Here is a 26461-nt window from a genome sequence, read left to right as displayed (position 1 = left end):
ACATATGTGGGAAGAAACCATATGATGGCCCCATGCATTGCATGCAACACTGCAAGAACACAAGAAGCCTTGCTGTATTTTCCTGCATGCAGAGACTTAACAGTATAAGAAGAGGCTTGGCTCCACTCAAACTCCACTCAAAGGTGGTAGCCTTTCCTTCACTGACACTCACAAGCACACTGTTTTTGAACTTGAAAATATTGCTAATCCTTCAATAATCAGCCTAGCCTATTTTCTGAACTTTATACCCTTTAACATCTTGTGAGACTAAAGAATACATTATGGGAAGATTTTGTGAAGTGCCACAGGAAGGTTTTTGGAATGGAAGATGATCAAATCAGTTGGATACATGCAGATTTTCGCTTATTAAAGTTCACTAGATTACAGCTATGCTATATGTTGTACATGAGAATGCATATGAGCTTATTCTATTAGGTCGTCTACATCCCACAAAAACACATTCAAACATGCAATTAAGAATAATATTGCACTTACTCTACATTCTTTGTCCACTCAGGGGGGTTACTTAAGGTCATAAATACACAGTTGGTCAAAATAGTGCACATAATGAGCATGCTGAATAATGTGAGTTATATTATTAAGGAACATAGAGTAATGTTTTTTTTTACAATGATAAATAAATGCGTTTTAAGATTGTTCTGTTTTAATTAAATATGTATGTCTGATAATATAGTAATATAGTTACAATTAAGGGATAATGTATGGTATATAAATTTCTAAAGGGCTAGGACTATATCATATATAAGTAAAATAAAAGCAATTGAGATGAAAGAAAGTTCCATTTGATTCCATAGCAAACCTCTGAATATTTGTTTTTATTTTTAGAAATGGGCAAAAGTATAATTAACAAACTGATGCAGATGAAATAAAGAATCCAGTAACAGGATACAAAAAACATCATGATATATAAAAGGTATATAATAATGCTTTCCAAAATGAATAGAATACAGAGTTTTGCCAGCAGATCTAGAGGACAACACGAGCCAACAGATGGAAGATGTCAATGTCATTCTATACAGGATATGAATACCAGAGAAACAGGGCAAATATTTGTACAATATCTGTTACTTCAAATTTCCAAGAAAATAATATCTTCCAAACACAGAATAAAGTCATATATGGAAAGGGGGATGCCAGGCGTTCAAGCTGATTTTAGAAAAGTTTGAGGAACAAGAGACATTTATTGCTGACACCTAATGGATAATTAAGAAAGTCAAAGAATACCAGAAAGAAACTAGTAGATGCTTCACTGATTGCAGAAAGACCTTCAATTGTGTTGATTGTGTCAAGCTGTGAAATATGCTTAGGAGAATGGGAATCCTACAAGATCTCATCAATCAACCATAAAAGAACCAACATTCAAGAAATATGCTATAGTTTGTGTAGAAACATATTGAAGGCCTTGGAAAAAATATTATGTGTTGTGCCATGTCTATACCTACAAGAATCAGAATTGTGCAGGCAATATTATTCCCTGAGGCATTTTATAGAAGCAAAGGTTGGACTTTGAAGAAGTAGGATAAAAAGAGAAGTAGGATAAAAAGAGTATTCATGCTTTTGAAGTTTGATGCTGGAGAAGATTCCCGAGAATACCGTATTTCCCTGAAAATAAGACAGGGTCTTATTTTTTTGATCCCCAAAATAAGCACTTGGCCTTATTTTCAGGGAGGTCTTATTATTTTTGAGGTGCAGGAGGCAGCGAGCATGGTCACCTCATGGCTGCTGCTGTGTTGCAATATTTTCGGGGAGTGCTTATTTTCAGGGGAGAGCTTATTTTAGCGAATGCGCTCCAAAGCCCGATTGGGCTTATTATCCGGGGGAGGTCGTATTTTCAGGAAAACAGGGTACATGAATAGCCAAGAAAATGGATCACAGAACAAATCATCCAGTGTTCTCACTCCAGGCACAGATGATCAAGCTCAAATTATAACCATTGTTTGGACATATTATGGAAAGCTCCCTTGAGAACCCCATAATATTGTAAAGATTAGAAGAAAGGAAGAGGATGACCACCAGCAGAGAAGTAGAGATGGATTTCATTACATCAACAACTAGTGTATCATTAGGAACTCTGGATGACCAGATTAGGGACAGATCATCCTGGAGAAGTTCTATCTGGAGTATATTGCTGCAAGGGTCAACATCACACGGATGGCACACAATCAATTAATTTTCAACAAATGATTTTAATAGCAATGCATTTTGAAGAAAGAGCTATGACACATACATACTGACTCTTGTACATTATTTGCAGCCTCAGCATCTGAATACTTATGTTTACAACTAATGAGGAATGCTTATGTCTTCCAGAAAAGAAAAAGAAGTTCTGCTATTTAGATATTCCTGGTTTATGCCAAAATGCAATTACTAATAAAATTAATATTAAAACATAAGCATTTACTTATTATACTGCACTATCCTGGTTGAATGGTAGCACCAAAAACTTTGGATTTTCACTGAAATTCTAATATCCAGTGTGAAAGACATCCTAATTGTATTTCCAACTCCTGTTTTGCCTTAGCCACAAAACACAATCAGGATTCTGTTCACATAAGAAGCAATATAGAAAATATAGAAAGCTGCATTTGGTGCCAGTTATGGACAGTTATTGACTATCTGATAAGAGACAAATCCTTTTTGGGACAGGCTTGAGAAATGCTGGTGTGTGGTTAGGGGTCTGGGATAAAGGATTTAACCAACTTCCAAATTGACTGAGTAACAAGTTGGGGATGCACTACATGGGTAACCTACAACTAAGCTATTTCTGAAGACAAGTCTACCAGAATTCTGAATGCCCATGTATCCTATTTTCATCACCTACAATGAAATGAAATTAAGTGCCAGAGAGACATTTCATACCACTGTGCGTGCCAGTAGAAGGTGGAAAATCTCAATTTCAGAGATGGGCAGAGGTTGCCCTTGTAGTGGGCAAGGTTGGTTTCACACATCTTCAATAAATAGTTGTAGGATGTTTTTGCCTGGAGTAAGCAGGACATGTAGATGAGCTCTTAGTGCATTTTATAATGCAAAAAATATTCTTTGCACTCAATTCTATGCAATATGTTTTGCCTAATGATATTCTATTATTTTTATCAACTAGATGATAAATGTTTATACTAGGCTCTATTTATGACAAATCTGCCCAACAAACCTGCAAACTATCCATTTCTGGCTAGTATCATTCATACCATTCAGATATTGAAAGCATAAATTTGAATATATTGAATACAGACAATTTTGGAAATTCTTATTTATATCACATGCAGAGAATTAGAAGATTTAAGTATTGTGTTCAATAATTTCTTTTATCAGCTTTTTTTCCAAACAGCCATCCCGTAAATATGCCTAACATCCAGTTTCTAAAAAAAATTCCCAGAAATAATGACTTATTATCAGACTTTATAATACTATATTTAATGAAAAAATACAACATATACAGGTAGTCCTTGACTTATGACCACAGAGCCCAAGGTTTCTGTTGCTAAATAAGACATTTGTTAAGTGAGTTTCACCCCATTTTACAACCAAATCTGCCGTAGTTGTTAAGCAAATCACTGCAGTTGTTAAGTTAGTAACTAGTAAGTTAAGTGAATCTGGCTTCCCCATTGACTTTGCTTGTCAGAAGACTGTAAAAGGTGATCACATAATCCCAGAACGCTGCAACCGTCATAAATATGAACCAGTTACCAAACATCTGAATTTTGATCATGTGACCCTGGGGAATCTGCAATGGTTGTAAATGTGAAAAATGGTCATAAGTCACTTTTTCCAGTGCCATTGTAACTTTGAATGGTCGTTAAACAAACTATTGTAAGACAAGGACTACCTGTATATATGACAATGGTTTGATGAAATCCATTCCAGTTTACCATTGATAAGTTTTAGTGGACAATTTTTAAAATCTAAGAACTTAATACATTGAGATAATTTAGATTGTGATTCTGTGATCACTTACCTAGGAATCTTTGGAATCCATTAAACTTACTACACAGTAAACCTGTACAAGGACTTTTAAAGGACTGTAGTAAGGCAAAATACTGAGAACTTTTCAAACACTCTTGACTATGCTTGAAGCCCATCAAAGAATTGGGAGTTTAAACGGAATACCGAGATGAGCATTCTTGAAGGATCCTGGCATAAGAAAACACTCAATTTTGTAAACATTTTCACATTACAGGCCAATACTTCATATCAGGGAACTGCATCAAGACAAGTGAAAGTAGGCATATCTTTCCATGGTGGGCACAAACAATGCTCATTCCCAGAATGCACCTCGCTCTTGAGGCCATTTGCTTATTTGAGTATTCTGTGCAGATTTGGCTGAGCATTTCCATGAATTTTGGATTTTCATTTTACAGTTAAATAGTTTGGCTCAACCTAACAAACAATATAGAAATAAGGAATGAAATAACAAGTGACAGTTATAAATTGCTGTCTTGAGAAAACTATTTGTTAATAACCACTTGAAAAGGATATGAATGTACCAAAATCTTAATAGCTACTTTTCTAAGAGGGTTGAAAGGAGTTAAAATGTATAGGGCAGGGGTGGCACTGAATCGGAAAATTGCCTTCCCTCTATTCAATACTATAAAAGTCTGGAAGAAAAAAAGAAACAGTGAAAGCAATTTAAGCATATGCAATGTTATATTAATTTTTCTGTGTTTGCTTTTTCCAAGAAGAAAAACCAGACATCCCTGAACCAACCTTTGCAGTAAAAAATACTTACTATTTACTGTATAAACAACATAGAATTTGCCATGGCATGGAAACATAATGTCAAAGACCATGTGAGTTAGAAAGGATCTTATCAATCATCTGCTGCTTCCATTTGAAAAGTGGACCATTGCTTAAAAGCAGCTACTGTCAGAAATATTCTGACTCAATCTTCATTAATTTAATTCCAATCCATTGTCCTGGCTTAAATTTCAACAGGGAATAAGCTATTGCCCCTTACTGCTGTTCTTTCTCCCACAAAGTCTTCTACTACAACTTTTAACCTTTTCTCAAGTTTTAATGTTCACATTCTTTCTCATCTTGGTAGTTTTCTTGAACTCTGTCTGGCTTCTCTAACTATGATCTGGATGTAATGCTTGGTCAAGCCAACCCATTAGCATTTTTAGTCCATGTTCACACTCTATAGTGGTTCACTAGCATTCTAAAATCCTCTTTCTGTGTACTGCCAGCTCAAGATATCAAAGTATCAACCATTCTGCCCCAAAGTCTTCCCAATCCTAAATGTATGCATTTGAGTTTTCCTACCCATATATTAGACCTTATTTCTCATAGCTGAATATCATTCAGTTCGATCTAATCTTGTTTAAGCTTGCCAAGTTTACTTTGAATTATGGAGTTCTCTTCTTAATGTTTAGTATTCCCCCAAGATTTGCAAATCAGCATTCTCTTCCATATCGTCCTCAGAACCATTTCAAAAACATTGAATAGCACAAAGCCAAATGGAAGTCTACTTAAACTTTCTTTTCAGGCCAATGCAGAACTTTTCCGAGAACCATTTAAGTGGTTGTTCAACTAGTTGCAAATTCACCAGATTGTAATAACCTCTTGCTCACATTTATTCGTTTTATCCACAACAATATCATGATTACCAATTCACTTCAATTAAAATGTAGAGTGTTCCTTTTATTTACCAAACTTGTCATTCCACTGGAGTAGAGTTACTGATCTTACAATTCCAGATAAATCCATACTAGTTCTTGGTAATGGTAGTATCAGTATTTGTTTCTGATTGTCTGTATACTATCGCATGCCAATCTATTATCTTGCCCAATGTATACATTAAACTAACAAGATTATAGGATGGTTTTTGTTTTTGTTTTGCTTTTTTATGGATTCCCACAAAAGGTCCAAATTCACTTTTGAGTCAGCTTCTGTAGTTCCTTCTTTGATGGCCTTCGGTCAGCTGGCAAAACCTACTTTCTTTAGATAGACATTTAAGCTTCTGGCATTGATTATCAATTGTTCTTTGTTTAATTTTAGCAGTCTCTTGTCTTTATTTGGTCTTTGTGGAAAGTAAGTTGTATCTGGATAAAGTATTTTTGTATGTTTTAAATTTATGTTTAACAGCTATTAGACTCTTAGAGGGGTATAAATGTAAACAACTACATCAACTTCACTTTTATATAAATAGCTTCACCATTTAGGAATTGATTTAATGTGAAGGTTTTACTTTTTAAAGATTTGCCTGGCTGTATTACTGCATATAAAAAAGCTGCAGCTTCTAGTGTAGTAAACACATGTTCTTATGAGGAATGACATTAAAATAGTGCAATATCAAAAATCCATGAGGCACAGACAATCTGGATCCATCACCAGGACCAGAGGTTTAGTCTTCTGAGCTGGAGCCCATTCTCAGGGAACTTCTCCCTCACCAGAATGTGAGAGAGAACAGTGGTAGTCTGTTTTCTGTAAACTAAGCCATGGATCTCTGGTGCTAAAAATTTGTGTCTAAACAATAAGCTCAAGGAGAACTTCCAAAATTGAGAACCAAAGCATACGAAAGACATGTTCTTTATAGCGAACAACTATTATCAGGAAATAATTTAGCTAAGTGGCCAGAAGAATCATACAAAATTGGACATTTTGAAAGTATGATATGATCTGCATTAGGAGCAATATATAGCATTAAATGGGGGCAGGTAGGTCAAGTGAAAGACGTATCAAGAGATAGCCTCCACTCATGTGTATTTTATGAATATGAGGAAAGTTAAGATACGATGCGATGTACTGTGTGTGAGACACTGCTGCACATTGCATCTAAAACAAAGCAGTTACCAATAAACCCAGCTCAACAGTCCACTTTTAATCCAAACTCATGGTAAATGCCACCATGGGTAGAGTTAATATTAGAAAATTCTAGATCAGACGAGCGTTTAGTCAAAGTATATCCCTTTCCTGATGACCCCTGACTATGCCCACAACCATTTTTGTATTGCTCTGCAAGTATTTATCTACTTAATCAAATATCCTCTTTTTCCTCTCCATGGGCCAATGGGCTCTCCTTTTGATTGGAAGCCCCAAAACAATCAACCAATCAGTTCCTTTTTTCTTCTTTTGCAAGGTATTATTATGTGGCATTGAGGAAATAAAGGAACACCCTCCTGATCAGCCACTATAGGGAGGAAGCAGCAATGCTGATTCTCACTGTCGTTATGAAGACCTGAGGATGAAATGGGAGGGCTTCAAAGTGTGGCAGGAGAGTATGGTTAGGCTAGGAAATCCCTAGAGACAGGCAATCCCAGCAGTGGCTTTAAGTAAAGTGTCATAAAACTGTTTCTTCAGCTTTCTCTTTAATAGGCTATGAAGGAATATGCAGTTGGTTCAGTTTTTTGAAAGCCACTTGATGGTGTGAACAACTAAGATCACTTTATTTGTTTACTTAATCGATTTACATGACTTTCAATCTTGAAAATGCAACCCCGGGCAGCTAATAACATGTTAAAAACAATAAGAAAAAAATAGCAAGAGGATAAAAACCTACAATGATAACTAAAAAACAGAGTCAATAAACAATCAACAAACACATCTCACAAGCCATCTAACCTTTCAACTCCTGTGCTCTGGAGCATGTACAGATATCTAGCACTTTGTGAAAGACCAGCAGAGTTGGGGGCCAATCTAACCTCTGGTCGTGTGCCAGACTAAACAGTTGTTAAGTGAATCCCTGTAGTTGTTAAAGTTAGTACGGTTGTTAAGTGAATCCAGCTTCTCCATTGACTTGGCTTGTCAGAAGGTGATCACATGATTCTGGGACACTGCAACTATTATAAGTATGAACCAATTGCCCAGTGTCTGAATTTGGGTCACATGACCATGGGGATGCCACAATGGTTGTAAGTCTGAAAAATGCTCATTGGTTACTTTTTTCAGTGTGGTTGTAACTTTGAACCGTCACTAAATGAACTGTTGTAAACCAAGGACTTCCTATATTGCATTCTAATCACTGGGCCACCACAGCTCCAGACATTGAGACAGGTCCTACACATCTTCCAGACCCTGGGAGAGAACCTACACCGTATCACTTGGTTGACCTGGGGCAGAGATGTAGATGTTGTGGTTTCATGTAGAGCTTAAACAGGAGGGAGAAGCACATCAAGTCCTATGTCACCCCACCGAGAAGAGTCTGTAGAACAGATCTCTCATCCTCCATAAATATCAATTGAACTACTCCTGAAGGAAAGAGGGGAACCAACATATAACTGTGCCTCTCATTCTTAACTCTTGAAGTCAGTCCAGACAGATACCATGATCAATGATATCAAACCCTGCTGAGAGAGAAGAGGAAGGATGGAAGCACTTCTCCCCATCCCACTCCTGCAAGAGATCATTCCAAGCAAGCCCTTCAGACCCATTCCCAGATCTGAAACCTGACTGAAAAATGGTTCAGGTAATCCAGATAGGTCAAAGATTATCTAAAATGGTTGACTCTAGCAATGGCATCTTGATGAGAGGATAAGATGCTCTCTCTTTACAGCAGGGCCACGCCAACTCTCAAGGAGGAATTCAGTTGTATTGGTAAGCAACTGCATAGTGTCTACCTGGAAGTTTTAGCTAATCAGGAGGAACATGGATTCGGTGCATAAGTGGCCATGGTAACAATTCCAGGTACCTGACCTTGGCCACCAGGGCTAACAGATTCAAATTCATCCCAGATAATCAGTAAGATTGGGCCTCAGTTAGCTCTATAGGACCTGCCTCAAGGCAGAAGTCCAACCTGGAGTAAATCTGACCTTATCTGACAGAAGCTTCACATATCCTCATCATGGTCTGAAGAAAAACTTCAATTACTCTAAACAGGAATGAGGGGCAGCTATCTGCAAATTCAATAAGGGTGGGAAAATGTTGATGTTTTGCTGCCCTTAGTATAAGGTTGGCATAGTGAATAGTGGCTCTAATGCGTGCTTGGTTGGATTCACCCCTTATTCTCATATTTCATCTTTCTCTGCTTCTCAGTAATCCAAAGGGGTGAGGGGCTCTGGGATCCTCGAAAGGAGAGAGCTCTGATCCAAAGCCCTAGCAGATCCTCTCATTCCAAGCAGCAACTAAGGCTTCAGTTGGATTGTGCACCAGACTTCAAAACCCACCCCTTAAACTCCCCTGAAATCCACTAGGGTCTATTAGTTGCCTAGGATGAACCAATCAAATAGAGGAATCAATCAGAATGCTCTGACAATGATAATTGTGTGTGTGTGTGTGTGAAGGTGATCTCCTCCAATATCACACCACCATTGCTGTCTCTCTCCCTCTCCCCCCCCCTTGATATGGAAATAACCATCAGTACATTTTAGACCTTCAATGACCTAGGTCAGTTATATGACTGTGATGGTGACCATGATTTCCCAAGCTATTGCAGAGTTCAATTCCAGGGAAAGCAAGTTGAAGTTCCCGAGGCTTTAAGCCTGGGGAACTGCACCACCAGCCCAGCCAATGAGCTCAGGGAGGGAGGCTGTAACACAATAGGGAGGCTAGTACAAGAACAACACCCCCACAATAGCACTTAGACATATACTGCTTCACTGTACCCGGCAGCCCTCTCTAAGCTATTTACAGAGCCCGCATATTTCCCCCAACAATCTGGGTCCTCATTTTACTGACCTCAGAAGGATGGAAGGCAAAGTCAATCTTGATCTGCTCAGAATTGAACTCCTGGAGAGAGCAATGAGTTAGCCCTGTAGTACTGCATTTTAACCACTGTACCAACCACTCTAACCAATATTGGCAGCAGTCCAGTATTTTGTAACAACAGGATTTTGTATCTATTTATCTGTAGAGCATCACCTCTTGGAATTCCCCAAATGACCACAGCTTATCCACTACCACGATCCTAAGGGTAGAGCATATTTCAGAGAGGGGATCTGCAATTTTGCTGGGGAACTTTCTAAGCCATCTTTGAAATATACTTCTTTAGTTATTTGTTAGGATCACTTTCCTATACAGAATAAATAAAAAGTTATGCAGTGTAACAATTCTTCATATCCAAAAATACAGACTTATATTGCAGAAAACCTGAAAGTGTAACTATCAAAGCAGATGCCCAACAGGAGAGAAAGAGGCAACACCAATCAATAATGTGAAAGACTCACTTTTGTATTAATGTAAAATGGATCCAGGTCTTCCAAGGGAGTAGCAACCATTCCAGCAGGGATGTCACCATAAATAAATGGCAGTGATTTGCCAGCCTCCAAGTCACTACTTGGTTTTGGCCCATTTTCATCATTGTCTTTATGGTCTTGTTTGGACTGCTTGGCTTTTTCGGCAGCAATGCGTTGTTCGATAGCTGCAAGAGACTCTCTAGTGAAGTAGTGAAAGCTGTCCGGACCTGGTGGTACAAGCACTGGCTGCTCCATCTTGTCATCCTGCACATTTTAATTACTAGTTATTCTCTTGCATAAGGAAGTACTGAAGAAAAGAGAAAAACAAGGAGTGAATCAATAACCATGAAAATCCCCATCACTTCTTCATTAAGCTAACATAATATTCAAGAAAATAATTATGTCAGACCTGGAAGCCATATTTTACTTTTGGGACTTCAGGCCTGCCACATTTTCTACTGTGGGAAAATGGGAGGGGGGATGATACAGAGTGTGGGTGATATATAGTCAAAGTAACGTTCCTTTCTCAGAAAGTCAAGGCCATCTTGCCCTGCAGCTGAGATGCGGTGACTGGGAGGCATCTCTAGTTTTGGAGGGTGCCTGGATTGGAACATGTAGATGCTGGGCAGGGAGGTGGACTTTCATTTGGGTGGGGAAAACCTGGAAACTTTCAGATTCGGGTTTTCCCAGATGTGCCAATATGACATCTCTAATAAAATGGAACTTTGAGGAAACCCAAGCCTCAAGAGTCTTCTTTTGTTAGGGGTGTTACTTGGAACCGTGACAAATTATACCTTTAGAGTAACAAAATGAAGACTTCAAATATTTAACTATTTACCTTTGAGAAGGAAATTCTTATAGGCTGATAAGATTATTAGCTGTTTTAGATTTTCCTTCCCCCTTTTTAGATCCCCCCCCCCGGCTTTACTGGCAAATTTTTGTAGTTTTAACAGTAAGCTAACCAGTCAAAATTGGTCAGAAAACATTTTTGTTGACATGAAGGTTCAGGGATAAGAAGATATTATTTGCTGAATCTGTTTGACAGGGAGCTGTGAAACACTACTACGATTCTACCATGAGGCATTATTAGAAGACCGCGTGGGGGGAGGGAAGGGGGACATTTTCCAACAGCAGTGAATAGAAAATAGGAGCCTAGTTGCTTCCTGACTATGCCTTGATCAATGAGGCAATCTACAAGCTGAACATTTTTAAAACTGCAAGCAACGTGAAGGATTGTACTATCTGAAGATATTCAAAAGTGCTTCCACTGCAAACAGTATTTTATCAATTATAAAACATGAGAAAGTTCTTCTAATACAGAAGCCCAAAGGAAAGGACTAGTTAATGAAACCACAATTGTTAATTACAAAAAGATTTCATTCAGCAATTTCTCTGTGCATTTATTTTGAGCAGGATTCATCTCAGATTTTCAGAATCAGGTCAGAATGGTGGTGGTGAGACCAAATCCATTGGATGTTATATTCTGTATTTGAATCAGCCATTAAAAAACACACACACACACACACACACACACACACACACACACACACACACACACACACACAGATCAAGTTGATATATGGGAAAGAGCAGACTGCGAGCAGATGGTTTTATTTCTTTTAATGGATCTAATGTATTATATTGGAAATGTGCCTAAGAAGAATATAACATATTACCATAAATGCAGCATGAGGCCAAAGGTCAGTAAAGCCACGAGGTATGTGGGGAAGCCAATAACTGATGGGAAGGACTAGTTTGCTCTATATCTTTTATGCTGGTGAATGGTTTCTTTAGTTTTGCAGATTTCAGAGGCCTAGTGGGTAGAAAGCAAAAGATCTCCTCAACTCTAGAGATTAAAATTCTATGACTGCTGTCTCATCATTGGCAGTCTGCCTTGAAGTAGGCCTGTGATTATTAGTGCCAGAGCACTTAGCCAGACAAAGGGAAAGATGAGGAATAGCAGAGAAGTACAAAATTGAACTTGGTCAGAAGGAAGACCAGAGTTGAAAAAAGATACTGAAAGAGAGACATGAGCCCTAGAAATAAATAAATTCATTAAAAAAACAAAACAGAAGGCAAAGCAGAATGACAAGAGGAGGGAGAAGAGAGGGTGGAGAAGGAGGAGGAGGAAGAAAAGGAAAATAAAGTTTAAAAAAAAGCCTTTCGCAATTATGTAAGAGGAATAATTTTATTGATCTGATCTCTCTTTCAGTTGCCAGTGTTTGGAAGCAAAGGGTGGGGGGGAACCTTAATGGAAGTGGGAAAAGCCCTACACTGCAAAAACAGCTAATGGATCCTTAATGCACTTGCAAAATAAATAAGGCCTGGGTTTCAAAGGTCTCCCTTAACCGCATCTGTTAAATGGATGTATTTCAGTATAGCTCAGGTTTATTATCTGAATAAAGTAAACATTTAAAGGAATATGATGAATATCTCACTTAAGACACAATTTCAAAATTTTCAGATATTATGACTATGAACCAGGTAGAATCAATTAAGTATTAAATATGAGCACAGTGGTCTGGAATGTCACTGATATTTTCTCACAGAACCGTAATAGTTGATGGCACTGTGTAATTGGGACTGTTTTGCACTGACCTGTACTTTTATTAATTAATGTCATTTTCAGCCTTCAAACATAGGGCCTTCATTTGGAGAAACACTGTAACTATTATGAATGCAGCAAAGGTTGGAATTAACCACAATATTGTTTTCTAAATCAAACCAACTAAGCAGAGGCATTCCGTAGAAAAATTCTGCAATTTCCCAAGCATTCCCTGGAGATAACAATAAAATGGTTGCCCTAGATTTCTTAATGTTCATTCAATTATTAAAATATATTATTTTGTGGTTATTAATATTACTATTATTATAAATAATTTCAGACTCCAGTTCATTATCCAATAATGAAAAATCCAAAGTCTTAACTCTTGCTATTTTATGAAAGGCTTCATTTGGAGCTTTTACTCGACAAATGAATAATTTGTTCCAAGTAGTATGCAGTTTGTTGCAGGCAGTCAGCTATTATAAAGCAATATTGTGCAGTTGTTAATCCTGACCACATTCTCCAAAGGAATTAAGCATGGCTTTTCATTATAGTATGAACACATCTTGACCACCTCATGTTTCTTTTTGTTTTTTAGTATCCCCATGATGTGCTTTTGAGAGAGACAGTTTAAATCATGGATGTCAAACTGACGGTGTCACATTGCTGTCACGTGACACTTCGTGACATTTTTTTCATTCGGAGGTGAAGTGGGCATGGCCTATGCGTGACACATCTAGCCCATGGGCCACTAGTTTGACATCCCTGGTTTAAGTAATTTAAATTACATATTCCAGGTTTCATCCACTTTGACTCATAGAGTATAGCAAGAGAGGTGGTCCAAAACCTGTTAAGACTGCCCCCCCTCACACACACACACACCATTCCAGCCTCATTTCACTGATTTCCAGACAATTTCCTGCCCCTTGATAGAGAACAAGAAATCAGCACCCAGAGAGTTTTATCTTTTGCTTTGTTTAATATGTACTGAATGAATAAAAAACAAGACGTCACCACTGAGTAGCAAAACAAATGATAGACAATACTGGCAGGATATAGACTGGCAATGGAAAAGCAAATTTTGTGCCAGTGTAATTTTCTGCTGGAACAAGTTCTGTTCCTTTTAACTTGGCAGTAAAGAAAGGCTTGTAGAAATGTCCATCCCCATACAACTGTGCAAGACTGAAACTGGAAGGTTTCCTGATTACTTGTTTGAGGTAAGCATTGAAACTTAGAAATTGCAACAGGAATTCCCAGCCTCATTTCTAATGAGTTAATTAAGGTGAAATTTTTTGGAATACTTTGAAATGCTTTATTCTAGATTTCTCCCATTGCGGCTAAAATATCGTCTGCAAAGAAGCTATCTACCAATTCATTTGTTGCTTCTTCTTCTCCTCTCCTAATGTCCACACAACCCAGTATCAAGAAGTGGTAATATTGAAAATCTTAGAACAGTAACCTTGTCAAGTTCTGGGATAAGAGCAAAAACAGCACAGAATTTACCACACTCCAAACCCCTAGATGTTGAAGGAACCAAAAGAGGGGTACTGTAACCCAGCTACGTCCATTTTGGTTCTCACCAATTTGTTGGACTTCTGACTAGTGGTGGGGTTCCTACCAGTTCGGCTGAACCGGTAGTGGTATGGCGATCTGGGTCGCTGGAACCGGCAGCAACCCAGGCCTGCCACATCCCCAAACTGGTTCCTTGGTCTCTTCCGCCATCGGTGACATGTTTCTGCCCATGCACAGACATTTTCAGTCAACTGCGCATGCGCAGCAACATGTGGAGGGCGCACCCAAAGCAAGCAGCACGCATGCAAAACGCCCTCTCAGCGAACTGGTAGTAAACTGGTTAGGAGCCCACCTACCAACTCTTAACTCTGGCCAGGGATGACAGAATTCCCAAAGTGTTTCAACAAAACACAGGGTGATTGAAATTTTTTTGTCCATCCTCTTAAATACCCAAAGTTAATAGGTGCTATTGATTATTTAAACCCTTTAACAGTTCCACCAATTTTGCCTTGGCTCTCATTGTAACAAACCTCAGAAAAGCTGGCGAGCAACTATGGCAGAAGTAGGTAAAGAAAGAGCACATAATTTAGCTTTATGAATAACTGGAAATTTGAACCTGAAGGGGGGAAAAGGTTCCCAGCATGTCCTTTGTCCTCATGTATTTATTTATACATATTTATATTTTCCTTTAAATGATCCCAGGGTTAATGTGGTAAACTTGCTTTTGTTTTTCTGAAGGATAAGTATTCAAACTTCTGTTGTTTGTTTGTTTGTTAATTTGTTTATTTATTTATTTATTTATTTATTCACCTTATCTAACAAGAATTCTAGATGGCATATACAGTGCTCCAGGGATGGGTTCCGGCTTTTGATATTGTCGGTTCGCTCAGGGTTGTGCTTCATGTGCATGCACGCTTGATATGCACTACATGCGCATGCACAGTAGTAAAAAAAAACCAAGATGGTGGTGCCTATGGCACCGCCGATAGAACAGGTTCAGGGGAGGGGGCGCTGAGTTATTACCTACTCAGCCGAACCAGTCTGAACCAGTAGGGGAACCCAACTCTGCAATGCTCCCACTTTAATTTTCTCTCAAGAACAACCCTGTGAGTTAGGCTGGGCTGACAGAGATAATACTCACTTACAGCAATGGGGCTCAAAAATCTGCCCCCAAGGCTGTTTTCTCTCTTTACTTACAACAAATTACAACCCTGTTTTCTCCCTTTACTTTACAAATTATTGTTAAAGTTCAGTTTCTGATGATATTTGATTATTAACATCTGAGAGGCAAATGTTTTAAACATGATGTAGGATTTTATTTTATTTTCAATTTGTCACTGCCATGCCACATTTGAATGAAAATCTTTGCCCTCTCAAAACTGCTTTTAACTCAGGAAAATAAAACTTCATTCAGAGGTAAATAGTATTTTTAGTGTGGTCCCCCCCCCCCCAAATAGTACTAAAATAGAGAAAGGTATCTTACACTAATCTCATTTGGGTTTCCTTAATTTGTTATTTTTATTATTTCAAAGTTGGAAAAAGTAGTCATATTAAAAGCAACTGAACATCTGATTTTAGCTGCTCTGTTTTAGACTGGAACTCCTTGGTAGTAGAGACCTATCTCTTTTCTCTATGGAATTAGGTAAGTTTAAATAAAAGAGTAAAAATTTCCAAGCAGACCAATGGACTGGTGCCATTTAGTATTTTTACTTTGCAATAAAACCTCTGATCCTATATGTAGATCCGAGATATTCCTGGAAATAAGGATGAGACTGAAGGCTACCTCTTTATAGCAATGTTTTTTTTTAAAAAAACCCAAAAGCATTAAATGGGAAATTGACATGCTATAAAATAAGAAACAATCTCTCACTCTCTTTCCCTCTCTCAGTTTAAAATTTAAAAAAATATGAGGTACGTCAGGAAACCAAGGGGACCTCTAAGGGGATGACTATAGTCACAGTGCTGTGCATTACACTGGACTAGCTGTTATGACTTCAATCTGATGCTGCGTCACTAAAAGGGAAAAAATATTGGCACTATAAAGCCCCTGAAGTGATTGTCTGCTTAGGCAAAGAAAAGGGCTTCTCAAAGTGCAAAGAAAGCTCGCAGAGAGATAAGAAAAAGGCTCATAAATTGTTTTTCAATGTATGATTGCTTTTTGAGGAAAAACAGTACGTCAGGGTTCCAAATAGCATCCAAAAGTAAATCAGAGTCCGAGGCAGTTTCAATTTATTAAGAGAGCCATGTTGGCACATCTGGGAAAACCTGAATCTGAAAGCTTCTGGTTTTCCCACCCAGTTGAAAGTTCAAGATCCTGCCCCTATACCCACAAGTCCATCACATGGTTCAATCTTCCACTGCCATGCTGGCAGCCTCCATCCACCCAGTTCCAGCCAGCTTTTGTTCACTTTTTGAATTTTTGTTTTGTCATATACTGCTTAGCTTTAATGATTAAAAAAACGATATAGGTCCCCCTTTTGCCAACAACAAGAACTGTATTTTATGGAAGTCAATGGCCTCCCAAAGGACATGCTCCTTGTAATCTATCACTTGGTAGATGCTCTGGAGCAGGAGAAATGTCCAGAAAAATAAAGACTATTTTGCAAGACATTGTTTTTCTCTTGCATGAAGCCCTCAATATCAGGGAAAGATACCATTTGGAAAGAATTGTAATTCAAAGGTGAAGTGAATTTCAGAAGTAAACGTCAGTTTTAGAAAAATAAATAAAACTAAAGGACAGCTTTCTAAAACAAAGAACTGTAATTTATAATAAAGGATGTATGGTTACTGTAGTTATATATTTAAAAGATTAAATAAAAATATAATAATAACTACAATATTTACTTATGTGATAGATTATAAGAGCTGACCTACATATCAATCTACTCAGTGATTGCAAACTTTTGGCCTCAATATGTCAGAAATTGAGAAAAAGTCCAAGTTAACTCTGCTTGCTTCTCTCTCTCACTCTCTCTTTCTCTCTCTCTCTCTCTCTCTCTCTCCCTCTCTCACACACTCACTCACTCACACACCTGGACAAAAAGGAAACAATTATTTTTATTGTTTGAAATGGTACAATACTTTGTCAAATGAATATTTTTCTAAGAAAAGAAAAGGCCAGACTTACAAAATGGCTGCAGGCTGTTTCCCAAAATTCAAGGGGAAAGAAAGGGTGATGGAAAGAAGGTAGCTAGAATGGGAACACTTGTGTATTCAAAACTACATTTTGCAGTGTTTAGCAAATCCAGATCATGTTTCTCAATTTTGAAAATTGAAGATGTGTGGACTTCAACTCCCAGAATTCCCAAAGCAATATATATATATCCACACATTTTAGAGTTGCCAAGATTGAGAAACATTAGAGGCCTCCAAGATGGAGTCTTCAGATTCACTTCCCCCTCTCTTATACCCATATTTTCTGATCATTGTTTTGTCCCTCCAGCACAATGTCTTAAAATATGGATACCTTGGGGAGATTCTAAGGCATGTGTCTGCACTTATAGTATGGCCTCACCAGCTTGACTCCATACCACTGTAAAAACACCGTCTGAATGGAGACAACTTTGGCCACATATTGCAAGGGATTCAGTGTGGATTGGCTATCTTGTCCTTCCATTGACTAGTTCTCCACTCTTGGGCCCTTTTGTTCCAGGAAACCAATGGCCAATTGCTTTCCATCCTGGTGAGTTTCTTCCGGTTCGCTCTGGATCGGGTAAATCGGTAGTGGAGCCAGTGGGAGGCTCTGCCCACCTGCCCGGACGCTTCTGCGCACGTGCAGAAGAGTCGCACACACAGGCGAGCACGCACACGTGCATGCGCAAACCAGTAGTAAAATAAATTGAAACCCATGACTGATGTGCATGTACATATCTGTAAGGCAGACACAATGTATATTACAAACATGACATTGGAATGTTTTTGATAAACTCATCAGGATGTCATTATTTGTCTTGTTCTACTAAGTCAGCATGCTGGGTAAACTATCTCTGAGATATGAGCAGAAGTTTGGGGTCTATACTCAACCTCAGCCCTAGAACAAACACAGTCCCAGCGCTTGAGATGTATTTTGGGTGTAGATCCAAGAACATTTGCTACAACAGTTAGAGCTGAATTGGGAATTCATACAATTCATGCACTATCCAAAATTAGAGCATATAACTACTGGTGCAAAATCAATGAAATTGAGACTCATAGACTCCCCAAGTTATGTCTACTAGAGCAAATAAAATTACAATCAGAAATCTCCTGGTTCACCAAATTAACAAGTTTTGTAAGAAGCTGTGGCCTCCTGTCTCTTGTGTAACAGGAGAACAACTCAAAAAAAGAGCTGCCCAAAGAATTAAGGATATAGAAGCACAAAATGATATAGCTATCCTTAGTAAGGTAGGTAACTTGAAATGGCTTAGTAAGGTAAGTAACTTGAAATACAAACATACTTTTCAAGTAGACAGCTATTGGAAGTTACAACTGCCAAAGATCTTAGGGAGATATTTACATGAATGAGATTCAAACAGCTTGACACAATGGTCAGATATGGGAGATTCCATTCTATACCCTACAATGAGCATCTCTGCATTTGGGGACCAGCAGAGGTGGAAGACCTGGCTCACATCCTATTTGATTGTTGCTTGTATAAGGGGATAAGAGACAGGTCCCTTAGTCTATATACCAAACAAATGACCCATTGGGATCCCCATATCAAAATAACTTGCCTTATGTGCGGCCAGAACCGGAAAATAACATTTAACACAGCACAGTACTTAAACAAAATGGTTCGGATGAGATATGCATATGTGGGACTGATTGGGGTAGATTGTAGGAGTGACATCGAAATATAATTTTATCATATTTTATCTATATCTTAAAATCATTGTAATCTATTCCAATTTCATTTTAGACTATATTTTATTTCAATTCCATCTCAAATCATATTTTATTCAAATTCCATTTTCAATGGTATTTTATCAAATTTCATTTTAAATTGCTTTTATCAAATTTTAGTAATAATTTGTTTTTGGAACTTTGCACTTTGATATGGCCCAAGGGCTAATCAATAAAGACTCAATGTCAATGTCAATATGAGCAATAAATGTCAGTTATTTGACTTACTGGGACACTGGTCCCATTTGATTCCTCCCCCTCTTGCCGCTTAAGATTAATTCAGCTTGTTGTGAATATTTTCTTAAAAGGGCACTTAAGTAGTTGACATGTATTTGAAGAGTACATTATACATTTGTTTATAAACGCAGCTTTTAAGTGTATGAGAGGATAACCTTCACTAACACAGTATTGTGTGATGAATTCAATTTATAGACACCGAGGTAGAGCATAAACATACACACATGAACAAGCAGCTTTAAGGGGAAAAAATCCTTTCTTACTTACTTGTTTCTTCTAATGTCTAATGTTAGAATATAGGTCTGTGGCCTGTTACGAACCGGGTCGTGCAAGTGGCGGGCAAACAAGTGAAATTTCATCTGTACATGCGTGGAATCTAGATTGCACGCCAAACCATCCCTTCCCCCTGGTCCACAGAAGACAATTTTTCTTCCCAATGTAGACTCTAGTGCCATTAAAGTTGGAGGACGCTATTTTAAAAGTTTCTTTTTCATAAATCTCTAATAGCACACTAGTTGTAATTCTTGCTTTGTGGATAGTAGGTTGCTGGTTCAAAACTCTGAAGATTTTTTTAAAAATTATAGTATGTAATTACTTCTCTGAGTTTCCTACTTTTCACTGTAAGATTTTTTAAAATCCAGAGTTGGCACTCTTTCAGTGTTTTCCCAGTCACCTGAGACAGAAGACTGCACTGTCAGTTCTCTTAACAGCCTAAACAGGCCTTCCAAGTGAATTTCCAAATATATTGGAAAGACGGCACAAAAACAACTGCATCTTATTACCAGAGGAAAAATATTTCCAATAATATATTTCTGGATGAGATTAGGTTAACTGGCCTTTCCCATCTCAGTCAAATTCAACTTATAGGCAAAATTGAATAGATGAAAATAGGGATAGACTTATAATACGTAATTCTTATTCCAAGTAAATTTAGCGGTTATATTCTGCCTGATGTGCACTGGTACTGTTTTCAAAGCCAAGGCTACATTTGCTATTTAAGTTAAAAATATGTTAGAAAATTCTAATTCTTCATCTGCATCCAAACACAGTTCAGAATATCTTCCATTTTCTAAAATAGCACAATGTTTCCTGGATGCAGTCTTAGTCTTTATATTTATATATATTATTAAAGCATTTGTTGCTAAATCTTCTTAGTTCAAAATCTACAGCTAGATGTTGCCCCCCCAACATTTGTTACAGTCATATATTTTCTAATAAACAGTAATTTAGAAAACAGACCAACACAATGAAACATACTATACTATCATTTATAGGTGTTTTTAATATGATCAGTGCATATGTTCATGTAATGCCAATAATATTGTTGAATTTACCAGGGTAGGTCTGATGGCTGCTGCTGTATTTTTCTGCAGTACTCCTACTGCACTAAATGACTGCAGTGGAAAGAGGCTGTGCTTGAATTTTTTTTAAGGTAGCAACACTGCTTTTGAACATTCACAAAGCAAAACAGGGACTTCATTTACTTTGGATCTGTCAGAATGGTAGGTACAATCCACCTTCCATTAAACTGAGAAAGAGAAAAGGGGAGAGGGAGAGAGGGAGAGATTGCATAATCCACCCCTTCTTGTGTGGGGGAGAGGATATTTCTCTAATTTTACCCAGTGCTTACTAATATGCACGGGAGGTACTATCTCTTTGCTTTGGGAAACTAGCAATTTTAATTGGAGTACTCTCAACCAACAGTAGCTAAATAATGGACAGATTATGAAGATGATGGATTCCAATTTATACCATTAAAGGAGTACTGTACATCTGCATTCAGAGAAAGATATATAATGAAACTGAAGCTTGAAGGACAGGATCCCTAACTCCTAAATTGTATACATTCTATCTAGTATAGGAGTGGGTATACAGAATGTGTGTCTGTGCATAGACTTTTAGAAAGAGAGAAAGAAAAAATTAGGATCCAAGAATGAATTAAGAATATGGGATGAACCAATATTTTGAATGTATCAATGACAGTGCAGTTTGTGATTCATCATATTTCTAAAACAGAAGCAGGGGTAAGGCATTTGTTTTGACAGGCTTTGCTTTAATTCTAACTGCTTCTAATTGCCAAACTCTAATTCAAATCTACTAATCATTTATTTTATTTTATTTATTTAAAACATTTATGTAGCCACCCATCTACCAACCAACTCTGATGAGGTAGCTCCCAATCAAAGGTTTATCAATTATTTAAAAGATATCGTAGCTACTTGTAGTAAAGAATTCCAGAAAAATAATATTATTTAAGGATATTATTTAAGTTTAAGGAAGGACTTCCATCATAGGATCAGGGAAAGATCTTAAATGTTAACCTTGATGCTAAATCTTAAACAAGAGAGAAGATGGAGAAAACATTTTTTGGAATGCAACTTCAATTAAAACAAATCAGGAAATATCCTTCTGCCTCTGAAGAGCAATTGCCAATTAGTGTTTACAATATTAGATCATATTAACAGAAAATCAGCTTTGCTCCATCATCAATACTATTTTTGTATCTGGGAACATGGATAAGGAACCACTAGTTCAATGGAATATAGATGTTCATGTTCAAATTAGAGACATAGGAAGAATTCCCCTATAACAATGCTTTTAACATGATGCTAATGTAAAACTCTGCACAGCACTATCTTTTCAGATATTGTTTCTACTTTTCCATTTAACTAGTATATACATATGGAGTCACTAATATATAAAATAGGAAAAAACCTCTATTCCCTTACTAGCACTGATAATTTACCCAATTTGGTAATGAAATGTCTGCAAGAACATCCAAACTCAGAAAACATCCAAACACACAAAGAACCAAGGGCCTCACATTTCAACCTTGAGCTACAAATATTCTCTTCTATCAGTCCACATGGAAGTCATTGTCCTACTTGTTTGATTCCATTCCAATCTGCATACAATAAAGTCCAAAACTGTACACTCTTCGAATATTAGGGGATTTTAGCAGCCTAGCCTAAATTCAAAGTTATTTCTTGAGCAAAAGGAATAGTTTTGATTGGGACAGATGGACAAATTGCAGCTCATCAAATCAGTCAGGCCAAACCTTAGGGATTTCTCATCTGTGCCTTATATGCCTCAAAACTGCCTCCCTAGTCTGAGCAACTTCTCAAGTAAGTTTGCTAAAGACCTTTGCTTTGCCATGCCATGCCTTCTAAAAGCCCAGTTCTCCATCTTCATGAAGTTATATCTTCTGCCTCTGATTCTTCAGATGAACATTTTACTACCCTTAGGGCTTCATCTTCTCCACTTAGGTTTATCAGACCTGGAAGCCATCTTTTACCTTTGGGACTACAGGCCTGCCATATTTTCTACTGTGGGAAAATGAGAGGGGGGATTATACAGAGTGTGGGTGAGATATAGTGAAAATAACATTCTTTCTCAGAAAGTCAAGGCCTCCGGCCCTGCAGTGCGATGAGGTGATTGGGAGGCATTTCCAGTTTTGGACGGTGCCTGATTGGATCATGTGATGGACATGTGGGTGCTGGGCAGGGAGTTGAACTTTCTTTTGCATGGGGAAAGCCTGGAAACTTTCAGATTCGTATTTCCCCAGATGTGCCAATATGACATTTCTAATAAAATGGAACTTTGAGGAAACTCAACCCTTGGAGTCTTCTTGCATTGGGGGTGTTACTTGGAACTCTGACAAGGTTCCAATGATTGACAGGTTTGAAAAGTGGCCTCTGGACCTACATAACAAACCCATCAGCATCAACCCATCTAGTTCTTTAATGAATGAGTGAAGAATTCTTTCAGGGAATAGTAAATTTCTTCTTACTTCCTGTTCATGGATTGTGGTCCAAGATATATTGATAACAAAAATAGATTTTCCTTGTACAATCTCTGGACTTATCTTTGTGATTACAAATTCAACAAGAGAATCAGGTCTGTGCCAAGGCTTTCCCATCTCACTCTCCTGAATCCCCGGGGATTCCCCTGCTGATCCAGGCTTCCTGGAAAAGCTACTGCTAGTCTTTCAGGAGAGCTTTCCAGAGGGCTCAAAGCTTCTGCTAGATCTTGCTCTGTCCACTTGTGACTTCCTTCTGGAAATAGAGGTAGCCAATAATAAACCTTGGCCTAAAGCCAGGTTGCTTAACACTTCTTCCCTGAAAACAATCAGGATAATATGTAGTATGAAAATGCAAAAATCATGCACATGTAAATTTGTCACATTCTGGTCCAAAGGTTATTATTCAGTTTGTGCTTGCAACCAATAGTTAAGTTACAATCTCACAGCACAAGGCAAAGAAAGAGACTGTTTGACATACAAACACAGGGGCTCCAGGAGGGTGAGTGGGTAGCTCAGCCATGCCATACTGACAGACACAATGCAATGGCAGGAGCAACTGAAGATATAAAACCTTTGCTAGATCAATTCTTGAATACAACTCATCTGTCTGGAATCCGCACAGTATATTGGATATTAATACAATTGAAAGAGGCCAGAGATATCTCAAGAGACGGGTACTCCACTCCTCTATTCACAACAGAATACCCTATGCCACCAGGTTTGAAATTTTGGCCTTGGAAAACCTAGAGCTATGCCGCCTATGGTCTGACTTAAACATAGTTCACAAAATTATCTGCTGCAACCTGTCAATGACTACTTCAGCTTCAATTACAATAATACACGAGCAAACAATAGATACAAACTCAAGGTAAAACGCTCCAATTGCACAAAATACGATTTCAGCAACAAGAGTGGTCAATGCCTGGAATGCACTACCTGACTCTGTTGTTACATCCCCAAACCAGAGGTGGGTTGCTCCCGGTTTGACCCGGATTGGCTAAACCAGTAGTAGCGGCAGTGGGAGGCTCTGCCTAAACGCTTCTGCGCATGCGCAGAAGTGTTGTGCACAAACATGCATGCGAGCACGCCCAAACTAGTAGTAAAAAAAATGGCAACCCACCACTGCCCTAAACCCCCATAATTTTAACCTACGACTGTCTATTGTTGACCTCGCCCCATTCCTAAGAAATCTGTAAGGGGTGTGCATAAACACACCAGCATACCTAATTTCCCTGTCCTACTGTCTCCATTTATTCGTACCCATTTACTGTGTTCATACTTATGTTTATACTTAGACCTGTTATCTTTTACGTGTTTGACAAAATAAATAAATAAATGTTAAAAAGGACTTTGACATACTTAAAAAGGGGTGGGACTTAACTATTTGACATCATTGATTCACCACACAGATGCCCAGACCCCAGAAGCATCAATTTTGAGACCAATGGGTTTTTCTTGAAATCATCTTCATAGCTAGTTGAAGAAGGAAAGCAGAACAAGAAGAAAAAGGGAAAACAATGAAATCAGATACCTGTAAACTACTTCTATTATTTCATCTGTCACACTTTTTAATGACCAATCCAAACAGCGTGTCTATCTGGATAGAGGTTGATTTTTTTGCTACTTCATATGGCTGGGTCAGTTATTATGCACACCAGAACAACTAAACACAAGAACAGTTTTTCCCCAAGTGCCATCACTCTGCTAAACAACTAATTCCCACAATACTGTCAAATTATCTTCTAAGACTATTACTGTTGTTCTTCTCTTCCTTCCTAGTACCTATCTCTTCCCACTTATGACTATAACCATGTTGCTTGTATCTTTACAATTTATATATTTTTTGTTTCGTAGTATAATTTGATTGCTTATTAGTAACCTATGACTATCACTAAGTGTTCTATGCTATGCTATGCTATTCTATGCTATGCTGTGCTATGCTATGCTATTCTGTGTTAGTTATTATGCACAGGCATGGGTTGTTTTTTGCTGTATCTTATTTGTGCTGCAAAAATCTTGATGGCCCCTTCATGGCAGGAAAGAAATATAGAAACATTTTGTTGCTACCTAGTCTTCATCTGGATTTTTAGTTTGATAGTACACAAAATAAGAGCCAGTTTTATGTAGTGCTTAAGGCACCAAGCTACAAACTGGGAGACTGTGATTTCTACTTGTGCTTCAGGCAAAAACAGTCCACCTGTTTCATCCCTAGAAAGGGGGCAAGGACAAAGGACTTCAGAAATCTTGCCAAGAAAACTGCAGGGACTAGAATACGCCAGGAGACAATAATGAGTCAAAAGTGCACACACACATATCCACACAAGGCCCCAAAATATACATTTCCTCAGCACAGAAAAAAATGATTAGTATAATTTCTCTATTAGTTTGGAACATAATTATAGTTGATGAATGAAAATGATATGCAGAACACTATTACATATCCAAAGGCTGCTTCAGAATCTTTTTAATATCTTTCTATAAATAATACTGGATTGGTTTCTAACATCCTATAGTTAACCCCTGAAAGTAGGAAAAGGAGCTTTCTGCCACATCCTATGTAGTGGTGATATTCAAAATTTTTGTACTACCGGTTGTGGGCGTGGCTTTGTGGGCATGGCAGGGGAAAGATATTGTAAAATCTCCATTCCCTCCCCACTCCGGGGGAAGGTTACCGCAAAATCCCCATTCACTCCTGATTGGCTGGGACTTGGGAGGCAGAAAATAGATGGGGGCAGGGCCAGTCAAAGGTGGTATTTACCAGTTCTCCAAACAACTCAAAATTTCCACTACCGGTTCTCCAGAACTGGTCAGAACCTGCTGAATACCACCTCTGATTCTATGGTTGATGACATGTTTTAAAAATATCAGGTTTTGGAAGGAAGGAAGGAGGGAGGGAGGGAGGGAGGGAGGGAGGGAAGGAAGGAAGGAAGGAAGGAAGGAAGGAAGGAAGGAAGGAAGGAAGGAAGGAAGGAAGGAAGGAAGGAAGGAAGAGCTCTGTACTGGCTTAAACAAAAGCATCAAGTTGATATCAGTTGAATAATGACACAGTCTAGCAGTGGTGACTTTTATAAAAAACTTCAAGAAAATTTATTTTCTTGAAGTTCTGGTGAAATTATTGTCAATTAAATGTTTTGTGTTAAACATCTTCAAGTTATGTATCTGATTCAGGAACTTACTTGGAAGCTGAAAATTTAAATGAAAATGTAATAATGACATTATATTATAGAATGTGGAGGCGGTGGCGCAGAGGCTAAGATGCTGAGCTTCTTGATCAGGTCAGCAGTTCAGCGGTTCGAATCCCTAGCATTGCATAACGGACTGAGCTCCCATTACTTGTCCCAGCTTCTGCCAATCTAG

General features: G+C 38.1%; 1 protein-coding gene across 4 annotated transcripts in view; it reads right to left on the bottom strand.

Moving 5' to 3' along the window:
* LOC106541394 (sodium channel protein type 1 subunit alpha) overlaps positions 1-26461 on the bottom strand; it is a 102206-nt gene that overhangs the window by 51415 nt on the left and 24330 nt on the right. For all 4 annotated transcript variants that reach the window (XM_087709508.1, XM_087709514.1, XM_087709523.1 and 1 more), the window contains exons 2-4: positions 10119-10434; positions 4499-4616; positions 496-586 (exon numbers count right to left, since the gene is read on the bottom strand). In XM_087709508.1, the coding sequence (XP_087565634.1) occupies positions 496-586; positions 4499-4616; positions 10119-10382 (473 nt within the window). In that variant the 5' untranslated portion in view covers positions 10383-10434. The remainder of the gene's footprint in view (positions 1-495; positions 587-4498; positions 4617-10118; positions 10435-26461) is intronic.

This window comes from Thamnophis sirtalis, unplaced genomic scaffold (assembly GCF_051295495.1).
Source record: "Thamnophis sirtalis isolate CommonGarterSnake01/CBP01778 unplaced genomic scaffold, rThaSir2_p1.2 scaffold_1, whole genome shotgun sequence".
NCBI classification, from domain to species: domain Eukaryota; kingdom Metazoa; phylum Chordata; class Lepidosauria; order Squamata; family Natricidae; genus Thamnophis; species Thamnophis sirtalis.
This window is presented reverse-complemented; position numbering and strand designations above follow the sequence as displayed.